Consider the following 15,015-nt stretch of genomic DNA (forward strand, 5'->3'; position numbering starts at 1 on the left):
GGGGAACCACTGGAGGTGGAAGGAATGGGGACACAGCAGTCCCCAAGGTGGAGTAGGGCTTGGTGCCAGACACAGAGCAGGTCCTGACAGTGGAGGGAGTGCTCTTCCAGAAAGCAGGAGTTTCCATGGTTTCAGAAGCTAGGATTTGCACCTGAACTAGCGTAAGGCAAGTTCAGGGAGCAGGGTGCTGGCTGGGCCCCTCTTCCTGCACTGCAGCCAGCACACCTGGGAGAGTGAGAGAAAAGGGCTCACGGTAAGGGCAGCAAGCCCTGGGTCCAGGCCTGGTGTGACCACTCACTGGCCAAGGGCATGTCCTGCCACCTCTCCAGGATCCCTGGGTGGCATATCAGTTTGTAAAGTGGTTGTTTTCAAGAGTAGCATACAGAAAAAGGCAGGTGCTCTCCAGATCACCTGGGGCAGCCAGTGATCAGGGCCAACTCTGAGGAGAAGGTCTGGGACCCGCAGGGCTCCACGGCCCACATCAGCCTTGGTGGAAATTTCTTGGCAAAGGAGGTCCAGCTGAGCACCCAAGGCTGGTGGGAGAGAAAGAGGGAGGTAACAGATAGCCCAGGCTCCTCAGGGGTCACCTCCAGTTGACCCCACCTGTGAGCTGCTCCAGCTGAAGTCTTCAAGTCCAGCCTGTTTCTTGACCCCTGGGCTTTGGTTTCCTCATCTGCACGATAAAGACGATCTATCGTAGGGTTGGTGTGTGGATCTAAGGAGATTCACGTACTCAGCACACAGTCTGACACTTGAGAGCAGGGTGTTACTATCATCCTTAGCCCTGTCTCCTGCTCAAGGCCCCATTCATCCTTTTTCCTCCCAGCCTCTTCCTCCTTGTGAGAAGCGCGCCAGCGGGCCTGGGGCCAGGAAGGCTCCTCCACGCTCCACTGCCTTCCGCATATCAAAGGATGGGGCGGGCCAAGGGGTGGGACCAGCCTTGGTTATGGGTCCCTCCACCAACCAGGAGGCTCCCCCCAGCCCAGCCTCTCCGGACCAGCCCTTCCTGTCGCCAGGGCCCAGCTGCCGGCGGCTGGCACTTGACCTTCGGGGGACCAGAGGGCAGGCGGCCCCCTCAGGTGGTCCCCGCTGGGGGAAGGACCAGCACCGCCATCTAGGGTCCCTGGGGGAGCCAGGTAGGAGAGTCAGCAGGGACCCTAGTCTCGGTGCCTGGCACTGGGCTAAGTGTTTATGCGCATTATCTCATTTGGTTTTCAACAGTCCCAGGAGATAAGGACTGTCTTTATCTCAGTTTTGCAGATAAGGAAACCGAGGCGCGGGAAGGTTAAGACCCCACCTCTAATGCCCGTGCATGAGTGGAAGCTGGCCCTGCATTGGGGGCTACGGTAGTTAGGCACTCGTCACCTCACAGCTCACAGTGCAGGCATTCATGACTGCTTGTGGGGCTGGAGGAGATCGGTACTGAGGATGCAGCGAGGACATGCAAAGCCAGAGACCTGCTTGCAGAACCTAGCTCAAGGTCGGATGCAGAACAGGAGCTGCCTAGAACTCTGACTGCTCATTCCCTATCCAGCGCTCCGTCTACAGGTAGGTTGACTTCTCACGGCCAGTGGGGGGCCCTGAGGATCAGCCAGAAGCAGCAGTGGGGGGGGGCCTCTCCCACCTCCCCACCCTCCAGGAGACTCCTCAGGAGGCACGTCCTCTGCACTGCAGGGTCATTGAGAAGCCCCAGGTGAGGTACTCGGTGAATGTCCAGTCTCTTATGGATGGTGACTGGGTCCCCAGGAAGGTGTAGGTGGACCAGTCATCCCAGGCAGGGCACCAGCATCAGCCCCTCTCCCTCCCCTGCCAGGCACTTAGCACAGAGGTGCAGCCAAGAGCAGCCTGTCTGGGATGGAGCCACACATGAGAGTGAGGGGCTGCTGCTCCTGAGAGGCAGGGCTGAGCCTGCCCTCCCAGAGGGTGAGGACAGGGGTGGGGGATTAGCCCAAGCCCCCGGCAACTCCAGCTGGGGTGATAGCAGCCTTTTGCCTCTGCCTTTGCATCTCCCAGAGGAGCTGGGAGAAGAAGGCTGCCAAATTCCAGAAGATGCTCAGCTCTGGCTGGCCCTTGCCGTGGCCATCAGTGACTGGACCAAGGACTGAGCCCAGATAGGCGGAAGCCAAAGGAAGGAGATGGGCAGCTGTTCAGTTCCGCCTTAGGTGCAGGTGCCATGAGACTGTGGAGCCAAGTCCTTGCATCTTCTTGAGAAGGAGAGAGCACTGGACAGGGAGTCAGGGGCTTGATGTTGCAACCTAGCTGGAGGGCTAGAGAAAGTTGCTCCTCTCCCTGGGCCAGTTTCCTCAGCTGTAAAACGAAGGAGCAAAAAATAGCCATTGCTCCCAAACCTGGTTGGGCTTCGGCTCCAGGTTCCCAGGTCCCGGCCCGATGCACTGAATCACACTCTCAGGGTGGGACCCTGGAACCAGAGGGCTCAACATGCAGTCAGGTGAGGGAACCACCAGACTGGATCATCTCTAAGTTCGTGTGATTCTATTCAGCTATTATGTATTGAGCAATTACTATGTGCCAAGCCTAAGAACCCTGAGAGGTAGGGTCTATTATTGTTGCCACTTCACAGCTGAGGAGACTGAGAGTCAGGGAGGTTTTGTTCGTTTTTTGTCTTTTTAATTTTTTGGCCGTGCTGTGCAGTATATGGGATCTTAGTTCCCCAACCAGTGATTGAACCTGCGCTCCCTGCATTGGAAGCTTGGAGTCTTAACCACCAGACTGCCAGGGAAGTCCCCAGGGAGGTTTTGAAGCTTGCCCACGGTTACACAGAGAGTAAGAGCTGAATGAATGTGCAACCAGGGCAGCTGTGCCCGGTATCTGTCTCCCTGCTGCATGTAACCTTGTGTGAGCTTTTCCCATCCTCCGCTGTGGCAGGCAGCCCCTACAGAGGGTCCTGGGGTAGGAACCAGAACCCACTTCTAAAAGGTTGGGGGAAGAAGGCACTGCAGTGGTCACCTAATCCAGCTCCTCTTTAAGAGATGGGGAAACTGAGGCACAGAGATGGAGTGACTTGCCTGGCGTCAAAGGGCATGTCAGCAGGCAGTGGGTCAGATGGGAGGCCCTGCATGTGGCAGCTCACTCTCTGGTCTTCCTCCTGCCTCTGCTCTCGCCCTGCACCGTTAACAGTGGCCCCCTGCCAGGCTCCATTTCTATAAGGCAGTCCAAAAGACCAAGAGTGGCTCTGACCAGCCCACCCCCTACCCTCCACCTTCACTGCCCCCTCCACCCAGGACACAGAGGCCAGATGCCTCCCCCTGCCGCCACGTGGGGCTCCCCACAACCCCGCCTCCCAGCTCCTTTTCCAACTCAATTTGTCACTTTTCCCCTTCAGTCCTGGACTTCAACCACCTCTTTCAACTTGGCTCACGCTGTTTCTTCTGCCTACTCCTCTTGGTGAACTCCACACATCCTTCAATACTCAGTTCCAACATCCTGCAACTCTCCCCTCTCCGAGTCAGAAACAGAATGAAGTCACCACCACTGCTGGCTCCCAAGCCTATGGCAGCCTTTGCTAATGGATCATGGTGCCCTTACCCCAAGATCCTGGAGGTGCCTCTTAGTCTTGCTCAAAGCCACATAAATCAATGCGGCAGGACTAATGGATCAGGTAACTCAAGAACGCAACAGCACTGTCAACCCCATCTCCCACCAGGCTGGCATATCCTCTCTGGTCCCAAAGTACCTTGTATAAACCCCCATCTTGACCTGGGCTCTGATCATTTTCTTCCCTGTAATTTACCCCATTAGTCAGGGCACGTTTTCTCTAGCACCTAGTACTGGGTGTTGTGAGCTGAACTGTGTTCCCCCACAACTCTTGGTGAAGTTCTAACCCCCAGTATCTCAGAACATGAATGTATTTGGAGATAGAGCCTTTAAAGAGGAACTTAAGGTAAAATGACTTCACGTGGGTGGGCCCAAATCCAATATACTGGTGTCCTTGTAAGAAGAGATTAAGACACAGACGCAGAGACTGGACCATGGGATAACCATGCAAGGACACAGCAAGAAGGCGGCCATCTGCAAGCCAAGGAGAGAGGCCTCAGAAGAAACCAAACCTGCTGACCCCTTGGTCTTAGACTTCCAGTCTCCAGAACTGTGAGAAAATCAATTTCCGTTGTTTAAGCCACCCAATTTGTGGTATTGTCTTATGGCAGCCCTAGTAAACTAATACACTGGGCCTAGCACATGGGAGCCACTCACAAGCACCCTTTGGAAACAACTTCAGATAACTGTGAAAGAGCCCTATGGGTCAGCAGGAATGCACCCAGGAGAATGCAAAAGGGCAATGGTGACGGGCTTCAGGCAAGTGAACAGGCCCGAACGTTAACTCACCTGTGTCGCCTGCACAGCAGGCCAGGTGGAGCCCCTGCGCAATAATTACTGTCAAACTGGCAAGTGAGGGCCTGAATTCCAGGAGGGGAAAGCAGCATGATTTGTCCCCTGCAGGACGGGAACGTTTTTCCTTTTCCAGAAGCAATAAAAACCCAAGTGGATAGAAGAAAAACAGACCAAACCAAATTTGGGTGTTTCTTTTGGTTTTTTTTTTTAAGAAGTACAAAATCTAAGCATATACTTTTCTTCCCACTCCCATCCCCACCCACCCCCAAGCCCACTCCCCCACCAGTCCCAGCCTGTCCAACCACTGTGGTCAAACAACGCATGTTACTGCAGCTCAGGTTGTGCTCTGCAGAACACTGGTCGTTCTGGGGGCCATCTAGGAGTGGAGGGACTGCCCCAGCCCCGACTTCAGCCAGGGAGGCCACCCTTAGCTGTTTCAAACACTGCTTCCATGAAAGACATCCCTTGGAAAAGGGATCCTTTGCTAAAACAAAGCCTGAATACTAGTGAAGTAGCAGGTGAGGAGGACACCCCACGCTACAGGCCTGATTCCTGGCTGGAAAGTGGGCAGCCAAGGCCATTAGTAGAAGATGCCCAGGTGAGTCCCCTCCAAATCTTCTTGCCAAAATTCAGGGCAGCCACTGAGCTGTAGGCCTGAGCTCTGGGGAGGGCTTTCATCACTGAGCTGGAAGGCGGGGCCTGGTCCCTGGTCCTCCGAGCTGGGCAGCACCTCTGCACTGTGGCTCCAGCATCCCCACTGGGTCTCAGGCTGGAGTCTCTGGCATGCTGGGCGGGGCAGGACAGGAGGGGTTTCTGGCAACAGACAAGGCTCTGGAGACATAGAGATTCCCTGAGAGAGAGAAGAGTAGCGGGTTAGTGGGCCACTGCCTCATGCCCTGAGATCCTGAACCTGGATGTTCCCCATAGTGTGGCTGGTAGCTGCTGAACTGCCCTGGTGCCATGGATCCAGTGAAGCAAAGTGGTTTAGAGTACAAGCTCTGGAGATATACTGCCAGGGCTCAAAACCCAGCTCTGCCACTCCCTAGCTATGAGAACTCAGATAACCTCTTTTAGTCTCAGTTTTTTCATCTATAAAATGGTGATGATGATAATAAAACCTACTTCACAGGGTTGCTGGAGGGCTGATGAGTTAGTTAATTCATGTAAAATACCAAGAATCATGTTGGGCACACAGTAAGCATTCAATAAATTTTGGTTATTAATATGCTCTTTTATGGAAGCTTGAGGAAAGCATGAAGGTCACCAGATCCAAGCCCATCTACTTAGAAAGCCCCTACCCCTGGGGCAGCCAGGCCTCCCTCCCCCTCAAACCTTGATGGAGCACTTGCAAGGAATTTCCTGAATTACCTGAAGGCCCCTGCTACCTTCCACCCTGGACTCTGAAAGCAAGTCTGAAGATTCCCCCTCTTCCACATGACTGTGAAGGCTTCTAGGTAGAGGTGGTGGTGGCCTTAACTTCCCAGGGCCCCCACCTCTTTCCCTAAGGGGGTTAGGGTCTTCTTCATCCTCCCTTCAGCTTTCCATCCCTAACCAGGGTTGGATTAGGTAAACCCGGGATCTAAAAAGCATAAGATTCTCTGCAGACTACAGCTTACTCACCCCCTCCGTTTCCAATCGAAGCCTGGGGAGCACACCGAGGGAAGCGGAGAGAGCCTGGGCGCGTACCTGGTACACTGCAGCCAGCTCCACTGCGGGGGGCGAGGTCCAGGGCGTGGCCTGGTCCCGGGGCTCTGGGGGTGTCTGCGTTCCGGAACAGGCTTGGGGCGGCGTCCAACGAGCTGCGTCAGGGGCTCTCCCTTGGGACAGCTGCGGGGGCGACTGCATCCCGGGGCAGTAAGGGAGTGTCACCCAGGGACCCATATCAGACACCCTGCTCCCCAGGCGCTCGGGCGCCGCTAGGGCTCCGGGACAGACGGGCGGGGACCCCCAGGACACCGTGGCGCTAGCGGCTGAGCCAGGGCCGCACCCTTGCGTCTGCGTCTGCGCCTGCGCGGGGCCGCCGTCGGGGCACAGCGGGCAGCCTCGAGGGACCACTGCGTCGCTGTGCCGCCGGCGCCGGCGCTGCAGGCTCTCCTCGCTGAGGCCCAGCACGGCCGACAGGTGGCCGATGTAGCGGATGGCCAGACGCAGCGTCTCGATCTTGGTCAGGCTCTGGCCGGCAGGCGCCACGGACGGCGGCAGAAAGCGGCGCAACTCGTGCAGGGCGCGGGCGAGCGTGCGCATGCGCAGCTTCTCGCGCTCACTGGCGCTCTGCCGCTGCCCGCTTCCTGGCCGGCTCCGCGCACGTCCAGGTGCCATCGAGGCGGCCTCTGAGGCGCTGCGGGCAGGGGGCGCCGGCTGCGAGGGGCCGCGGGCACGGTCGCAGGGGCAGGAGCCCGACGAATCCGAGGAGGAGGCCGGGGACGTGGAGTCCGAGTGGCCGGTCCAGCCCCAACCCTGCGGGAAGATCCAGTGGTCGTGGCCGAGGAGGCCCTGCAGAGGAGGGGACTGGGCCATGGCCGGGGCTGCGGGCTCTGGGAGGCTGGGCCGGCCACCTCCAGGACTGAGCTTTTATCTGGACCAAAGGTGCGAGGTGGACCCCTGCCACGTTACAGAGAGGTGTCAAAACCCACAGAGCCCAGGGAAGGTCTGGGCAGGGGGCGCCCTGGGAAAGCGGGCCCATTTGCGGAGGTGTGGATTCTGACTCCTCGGGGGCTCTAATGGAGGCCCCTGCAGCCCGGGAAGTGTGGGAGGGACAATTCGCATCTGGATGGAGCTGCTAAGCTTCTCACTGTGTTCCCACCCACTCCGCCTCATCCACTGCTCCGGTGAGTGCCCGGGACCCTGACAGTGGTGGGCAGTGCCATCGTCTGGGGGCGGCCAGGCTGTCCCTCAGGTGACTCAAGGACCCCCGCAAAGAGTGGCCGCCTCCCTCATCACCACCCTCCGGGAGACTGTACCCAGTAACTCCCACCCAGTGCCTACAAGTGTGCTGGATAAGGCGTCAAGACAGACCCCGAGGGACTTGCTCACAGTGATGGCGGGAGAGGGGTTGGGGAAGGAGGGGACATACGGGTGGACCGTTACTGGGTTCCCAGAGCCCGCACTTGCTGCTTTGCTGAGTGACACCGAGAAAGTCATCTCACTGTCCACAGTCAGTTTCTTTCCCTGAGAAATAGTACAGAGCAGCCTGAAGAAGAGGCATGGAGTGTAGTGAGTGATGGAAATGGGGGAATGTGGGCCCCCAGGCAGGCCTGAGTCAGACCCTCTTTATTTGCTGTGTGACCTTGGGCAGTTCACTTAACTCCTCTGAGGCTCAAGTTGCCTCATCCCTGTGGCAGTAAATAAAATACCCACCACCTAGGATGGTTGCTGGTACTAAGTGAAACCATCCATGGGACCACTTAGAATGAGCCTGGCAGGTGGGCTAAATGTTTGCTGCTACCATTTTATTAAGAAAGTACTTACATTTCAAGATGCTTGTAGGCATTATTTAATACATGTTTATTTAGCAGCTGGTAAATGTCAGGCATACCAGAGTGAACAAGATAGTTGTGGTCTGTGCTCTCATGGGATTTCAGTCTTGTGGGAGAGAGGAGTAAATGTTATATAATTAGTAGCTCCACCACTAGCTAGCTGTGTTGCCCTTGGACAGCTCTGAGCCTGAACTACAGCTCTTAAAACAGGAGTAGTAATTATAGTATCTGCTCACAGGACTGCTGTTATAGTCTTATAATATAACCTTTGACACAGTGAAGTTTAAAAGTAAAAGCTCCCACCCCTCAGCAATAATTACAATTTAAAGGAGGTATCAGTGTTCTTCGTAATCTTCAGAGAAAAGGCTGAACTCAGAGGGACTGTCATGCTCTGGCCACAGAGGCGGAGAGGTCACAGCTGGGCCTTGAACAATGGGTAGGACTTGGGTAGGGAGAGAGGCAGGTGGAGAGCATTCTGAATGTGGGAACTGCATAAGCAAAGGCCTGGCAGTGGGTCTTCCCAGTGTGCTTCAGGAATGGTGTGCAAGTACGGGGTGATGTGGAGAGCAGGAGCTCACCTTGGCTGGGGCCAGGCTGAGAAGTTGTATTTTACTGCCAAGGCAATGGGAAGCCAAATGGACTTTTCAGCAGAAGTGTGACATTAAAAAAAAAAAATCAGGGGCTTTCCTGGTGGTGCAGTGGTTGAGAGTCCGCCTGCCGATGCAGGGGACGCGGGTTCGTGCCCCGGTCTGGGAGGATCCCGTGTGCCGTGGTGCGGCTGGGCCCGTGAGCTGTGGCCGCTGAGCCTGTACGTCCGGAGCCTGTGTTCCGCAACGGGAGAGGCCACAACAGTGAGAGGCCCGCGTACAGCAAAAAAAAAGAATCCGCCTACCAATGCAGGGGACATAGGTTCGAGCCCTGGTCTGGGAAGATCCCACATGCCACGGAGCAACTAAGCCTGTGCACCACAGCTACTGAGCCCGCAAGCCACAATTACTGAAGCCTGTGCACCTAGAGTCCGTGCTCCGCAACAAGAGAAGCCACTGCAATGAGAAGCCCACGCACCGCAACGAAGAGTAGCCCCTGCTCGCTGCAACTAGAGAAAGCCTGCGCGCAACAACAAAGACCCAACACAGCCAAAAGTAATAAATAGATAAATAAATTTATTTTAAAAAATTAACTTTATTACACAAATTACATAACTAATATGTTCTCTTTATAAGAAATGGAAACCTGACAGATAAAGCTGGAGTCCCTGTAACCCCTCCCCAAAGGTCATGTGTCCTTCCAGACTTGGTCCCTGTGCACTCACATAAACATATGTATCCTTAGAAAACACATAGTATAAATGAGGTAACATTATGGCAATTTGCCTGTAACTTGCTTTTTTTTCATTCAACAGCGTATCTGAAATCATTCCATGTCAGGATGTGTTTAGCTGACTCATAGTTGGTCTTAGTTGATTTAAATGTTCATCCATTTAAATCATAGTGGATAATTTTAACTGGAAAAAAAATTAAATGGCAGGAGGTACAAATAAACCTTCAATAATGAAATTACATCACTTTCTCCTCAGAACTTACTTTTTTAAATATTGGAGAAAATATGCCCAAGTTAGTACTCTAACGTTACGATGAAGTAATAATTGACATTGAATAAGGTTGGTCAGGGCAACTGTTTTTAGTTTATTCTAGCTGCTGTGAATGAGGAGGGGACATATTTAATCTGTCCATCACACAAAAAGAAGGTGGAACCAATCAATAATGGCCTTGATTTCAAACAAGAAAGAAGCAATTAGTTATGCAATATTTCATGATCTGAAAGGGTTTAAACCAAAGTTAAAAAAATAATAATCCTTTCTCCTAAGGGGAGGGAGACTTAGAAAACAGTCAATCCCACACTTTTTACGATTAAAATAATGGCAAATCGTTATTTGTCCAAGGCTGCACAGTACTATAAAGATCTTGACATATTGTACTATCAGGAAATTTATGTAATTGACAGTTGTAAACAAGATTCATCAGTTTTCATGTATATTTCTTTTTAAAAAAATTTTATTTATTTATTTGGCTGTGCTGGGTCTTAGTTGCAGCATGTGGGATCTGACCAGGGTTGAAAGCTGGGCCCCCTGCATTGGGAGCACGGAGTTTTAACCACTAGAGCACCAGGGAAGTCCCTCATGTACACTTCTTCATCTGGATTCTGAAGTGTCAGATTGCTGTGCTGTTGATTCTGACTGTTCCAACTCACCCCTTTTCACTGCAGTATAATATTCCACGGAGTGCTCCACCATAGTCCCTTATTGATGTACCTTTAGCATGGTTTTAGTTTTTGCCAAAGAGTGCTGCCTTGTGCACAGGCAGCTAGATATGGAGTGGTGAAATGGCCTTGTGATTCCCAGGAAGGTTCTGAATATCCAGAATCATTCCTCCTCTCCCCCCACCCCCTACTCATTAGAGCAAGCCTGGAGGGATTTCCTGTGAAAGGATTTGGTGAATTATGAGAATTCACTGTCAGCAGAGCTCTGCATACTATCCTTTCTTCTCCAGGATAGCCTGGCCTCCTTCTGTCTTAGTTTGGGCTAGCCCTGGCGCCCAGGCCTCAGGCTGACTGTGGGATGGCAGAGCATAAGTTCTGGGAGGTGAGGCCCTGGAGCTGGTTTGCTGTGGCCCCTGGCTCTTCACTGGGCCCCTCAGCCAGGCTCCGGGAGCACAGGGGCACACTGTCACCAGCCCCACTCACTTAGCACAGGGAAACAGTATGGCTTAATGGTTAGGAGGCTGGGCTATGGAATCAGACAGATCTGGGTTTAGAGTCCCAGCTTCATCCCTTCCAAGCTCTCAGAACTTGGGCAATTTAACCTCAGTTTTCTCATCTATGAAGTGGGGATCCTGATTTCCAGGGCAATTGTTGGGACAAAGTAAGATAATGCATGTTGTAGAGCTTAGAATAGAGCCTATAAGTCTTGCTTATAGTAAGTTCAGGGGCAGCAGAATGGAGCTTAGAATAGAGCCTATAAGTCTTGCTTATAGTAAGTTCAGGGGCAGCAGAATGGAGTGGGTAAAGGACTAGACTGGATTGTGGGGAAGAGGGCCGACATCTTTAGCCTTGGCCCTACAAGATGATTCCTTCCTTCCTCACTGTAGCACCGGGCCTCAGGCATCCTGCCCTACCCTCTCCTCCATCTTCAGCCCTTCTTCTCCGGGACCCAGCATAGGGAGTCCTCCTCAGCAGGGCACTCCAGCTCCTGGCCTGTGGCAGGGGTCACCAGAGCTGCAGTGCAGAGGCAATGGAAGAGCTCCAGGTGCCTGGAGCTGGAGCTTGGAGCCGCAGCCGACTGGCCCAACCAAGGCTAGGAAGTGGAGGATCTGAACCAGCTTCTCCTGGTGGGCTGGGTCCTGGCTCAGGTGCTTTTCCAGCTTGTCTCTGGCCCTGGGACCCTCAGGCATTCCTCCCTGTTTGCTCAAACCAGCCCCAGGTGCTGCACGAACAAGCTAGGTCTGGGCCCAGGCCGCAGGGGCTTCCACTTGAGCAGTCTCCACTTCTCTTTCATCTGACTCGCCTGGTAGAAGGAGGGATATTTATGGCTGTGTGCTGTTAGATAAGGTGATTAACTTCTGAGCCTCAGCCTGATAGTGACACCAGGTTTACCCCCCTCCTTCCCGTGATAGGAGGAGGTGGAAGCTAGATCAGGGAAACATGGTCAGTAGAATATTCACCAGTGTGGCAGACACTTCTGGTTGCCCACACAGCATCTGTTACAGCCTCTATTCTTCTTTCTCCCTTAATAACAGGGCTCTGTATTATAATGGGTGGTGATATGCCCAGCTGAAAAACTATATTTCCCAGCCTCTCTTGCAGATGGAATGGCCAATGAGATTTATTAGAATATTGTTTGGGGCTTCTAGGAAAGCTCTTTAAAGCAGAGAGGTACACTCCTGTGGCTCTACTCCCTTATATTGTCATCCTGGAAAATGTGATGGCTGGTGCTTCAGCAACCATTTTGTGACCCTCAGGCAATCTCAAGGACAGAAGTCACACCTAAGGCTGGTGGAGCAGAAGGAAGCCTGAGGCACTGATAACAACATAGAAGTGCCATACTGGCCCAGAAAAGTCTAACTCTAAATTTCTTTAATGTGAGAGATAATAAATTACCATCTTGTTTAAGTCATTGTCAGTTTGGGTGTGTGCTTTGAGCAGCCAAACATAATTCCTGTTCACATAGCAAAGAAGTTCAGGGCTTCCCTGGTGGCACAGTGGTTAAGAATCCGTCTGCCAATGCAGGGGACATGGGTTTGAGCCCTGGTCCAGGAAGATCCCAACTGCTGCTAAGTAACTAAGCCCGTGCACCACAACTACTGAGCCTGCACTCTAGAGCCCGTGAGCCATAACTACTTAGCCTGCGTGCCACAACTACTGAAGCCCATGCGGCTAGAACCCATTAATTAAATAAATAAATTTATTTTTTTAAAAGTTATTAAAAAAAAGTTCCTAGATTATCCTTGTCAACAAATGGGGCCATGTGAGCTTAAGTTAAGTGAATTCATAACAGATTCAATGTTCCCACAGTTGAATGGATGGATGTTCACCTAGAAGAAGGTCTCTAGTGATGTGCCACCAACTCTATTCCCAGCCTCGTCATGGGCAGCATTATGATCTTTTTAATTAATTAATTTTAATTTATTTTATTTATTTATTTTTGGCTGTGTTGGGTCTTCATTGCTGTGCGCAGGCTTTTCTCTAGTTGCGGCCAGCGGGGGCTACCTTCGTTGAGGTGCACAGGCTTCTCATTGCGGTGGCTTCTCTTGTTGCGGAGCACGGGCTCTAGGTGCGCAGGCTTCAGTAGTTGTGGCTCGTGGGCTCTAAAGTGCAGGCTCAGTAGTTGTGGCGCACAGGCTTAGCTGCTCTGCGGCATGTGGGATCTTCCTGGACCAGGGGTCGAACCCGTGTCCTCTGCATTGGCAGGCGGATTCTTAACAACTGCGCCACCAGGAAAGCCCCAGCATTATGATCTTGAATGAAGATATGAACTGATCTAATTGGGGGTAACATCCAAACCCAAGAAGTTAACTGGGTAACAGCCAGGATCTAAAGAGATTCTGGCAGGCTGGAACAACTGATCGATCTCATTACTAATAAGGTAGAATCAATGGAGCCCTATGTACCTTCCCTCTAAGTTGAGGGTTAGGAGACATCATGTAACCAGCAGCAGCTGTGGAAAGGGCATGGTAGTCATTGCCTTCTAGGCACCAAGGGCATGAAAATCAAATGTGATCCCATTCACGTTTGCAAGAAACGGGATCTTCAATCAAGGAGGCAGTGGTCTCTTATTGCCTATGCGGGGTAAGTGGTCAAATCTGGGGGCCACAGTTTATGAGGGCAGGGGATAAACCCTAGCTCAGGAGAGGGAGGTTAGTGAGGGGCTTGAAGCCAGGTCACCAGAGAAATAGCTGAAGGACTTGGGAATGTTTCATCCAAAAAGGAAAAGACATAGGGGATGTGAGAGTTGTCTCCAGATGCCTGGAGGGGATACTCCAGGGAGAGTCTGAAGGCCTTTCTAAGATCACAGGGGCTGTCCTGTGAGTGGGTGAGTGGCCTGTACATGGATGTGGTCGAGAAGAAGCCAGCTGAGTACGTGCAGGAGCTGGAGGGGATAGCTGCTGTCGCCTCTGCCAACACTGACAAGAGCCATAAGACAGGCGTTTGGACCTGATGATCCCTGAGGTACTTTCAGAGCTGAGGCCAAGAATCAGAGAGAGGACAGGAGCTGCCCCCTGGGGAGTCTCAGGGCGAGGGAGCTGCAGGAGACCTTGGCTTCAGGACATCTTGGGCGGGGGGAGGGCAGAATAAGGCCTCACAAGTGCTTCAGTGCTCATGACACTCCCACCCCTGTTCTTCTGTGTGCCGGCAGCTCGGGCTCAGCTGGGCCTGCTCTCAGGGCCGGAACCACAGGGCCACGTGACCTTTGGCTCAGCTCGCCAGTGTGGCACCAGTCAGCTTGGCACTACGAGGCAGGCAGTGCCCACATCAGTATTCCTATTATACAAGTGAAGAAACAGGGGCCTCCATCCCATCAGCCCCTGATCGACTTCCCAGGGCCTTGCCCCAGACCACCAGTCAGATGGGAAGGGCAGAGGCCCAGGCTGGGGTCAGAATGTGCTCCCTGAGCCCTGGCCCTGCGAGGAGTTGCGGAGGGCATGGCCTCTGTTCAGCCTGCTCTGGGTGGCTTAGCGCAGGCCTCACCTGTGTTTGTTTACCCCCAGCCCTGCTCCAGGAAGTTCTCCACCCGCTCTTTCTTCCTGGGCAGGTGGTGTAGGGCCCTCGGGAACAGGCCCAAGGACGTGGAGCCAACTTAAGGGCTGGCCTCTTCCCCGTAGGTGTTCTTTCCCTTCCTTCCCCTTGGGTCCCTGCCAGGCCCTGGGGGTGGTCAGGCTGTGGGAACATGGGAGGAAAGGGGGCTGCATGCAGGGGCCGTGTGGTATTCTCATTACCAGCCAGCAGCGAGGGCCAGCCCAGCCTCCCCCTTGGCCACTGTGGCTGCCTTCACACCTCCCGTCTGCCTGTTGACACAAGGCCGCCTCCCCCAGGGCAGAAGGTGTCGACTTGGGAACGAGGGTGTGCAGGGGCCTCCAAAACAGGCAGCAGCAGGTCCTCTCAGAATCCCTGGAAAGCCCTTCTGGGGTGGGGGTGGGAGGATGCAGGTCCCCATCCTGGGAGGCCCAAGGAAAAGGCAGACCCTGTGTCCCTGGCACGGGGAGCAGGGTGCAGGTGGGCCTGCATGGGCCCCTCGCTCCGGGAGCCCTGAGTCAGCCTGCCCAGATACTCCCCTACCCTGGCCCCAGGGGCTGGTGCGTGACTCTGGGCACAGCCAGGGAAGCCCGATGACCAGGCCCTGCCAGGCAGGCACCATCAGTGTCACCAGAGGCTAACAGCCACCAGGCAAGGTCACAGAGCAGGCCCTGGAGCTGAATTCACCCTGACCGGGCCTCGGTCTACTGGTCTCCGAGCATTTCCACACCACACGGCACCCAGCGCTGTGCCAGCAGCAGCCTGTTCAGTGCTCAAACCCCAGGCCTGACAGCCTGCTCTTCCGGGCCCAGAGAGGCCACTTCCTTTGCTTTAGGTCCCCCAGAACCAGAATTCAAACCCACAAAGGCCATGCACCCCATGTTCCGAACAGGGGCCTGAG

The 15,015-nt window shown here is 53.8% G+C and overlaps 1 protein-coding gene and 1 long non-coding RNA gene across 3 annotated transcripts; one reads left to right on the plus strand and one right to left on the minus strand.

Annotated features, from left to right (window-relative positions):
* Positions 1-1,018: 1,018 nt before the first annotated feature.
* LOC111169685 (uncharacterized) lies at positions 1,019-4,544 on the plus strand. The gene is made up of 3 exons (XR_002643261.3): positions 1,019-1,136; positions 1,253-1,548; positions 3,344-4,544. It is a non-coding gene; the product is annotated as an uncharacterized LOC111169685 (long non-coding RNA).
* A 105-nt stretch (positions 4,545-4,649) lies between these two features.
* Positions 4,650-7,410, minus strand: MESP2 (mesoderm posterior bHLH transcription factor 2). Of its 2 annotated transcripts, none has more exons than XM_022564030.3 (2): positions 6,037-7,410; positions 4,650-5,200 (listed from the first exon to the last, which is right to left on the minus strand). In XM_022564030.3, exons 1-2 carry the CDS (start codon positions 6,865-6,867, stop codon positions 4,931-4,933), a joined length of 1,101 nt encoding a protein of 366 aa, XP_022419738.1. In that variant the 5' UTR covers positions 6,868-7,410; the 3' UTR covers positions 4,650-4,930. The 2 variants fall into 2 exon arrangements, with proteins under 2 accessions (XP_022419738.1, XP_089762937.1); XM_089906811.1 differs by having other exon boundaries at positions 5,971-7,410.
* Positions 7,411-15,015: the final 7,605 nt, after the last annotated feature.

Source organism: Delphinapterus leucas, chromosome 2, assembly GCF_059928025.1.
Source record: "Delphinapterus leucas isolate spDelLeu-1000000601 "Yukka" chromosome 2, BTC_Dleu_Yukka2, whole genome shotgun sequence".
NCBI lineage: Eukaryota > Metazoa > Chordata > Mammalia > Artiodactyla > Monodontidae > Delphinapterus > Delphinapterus leucas.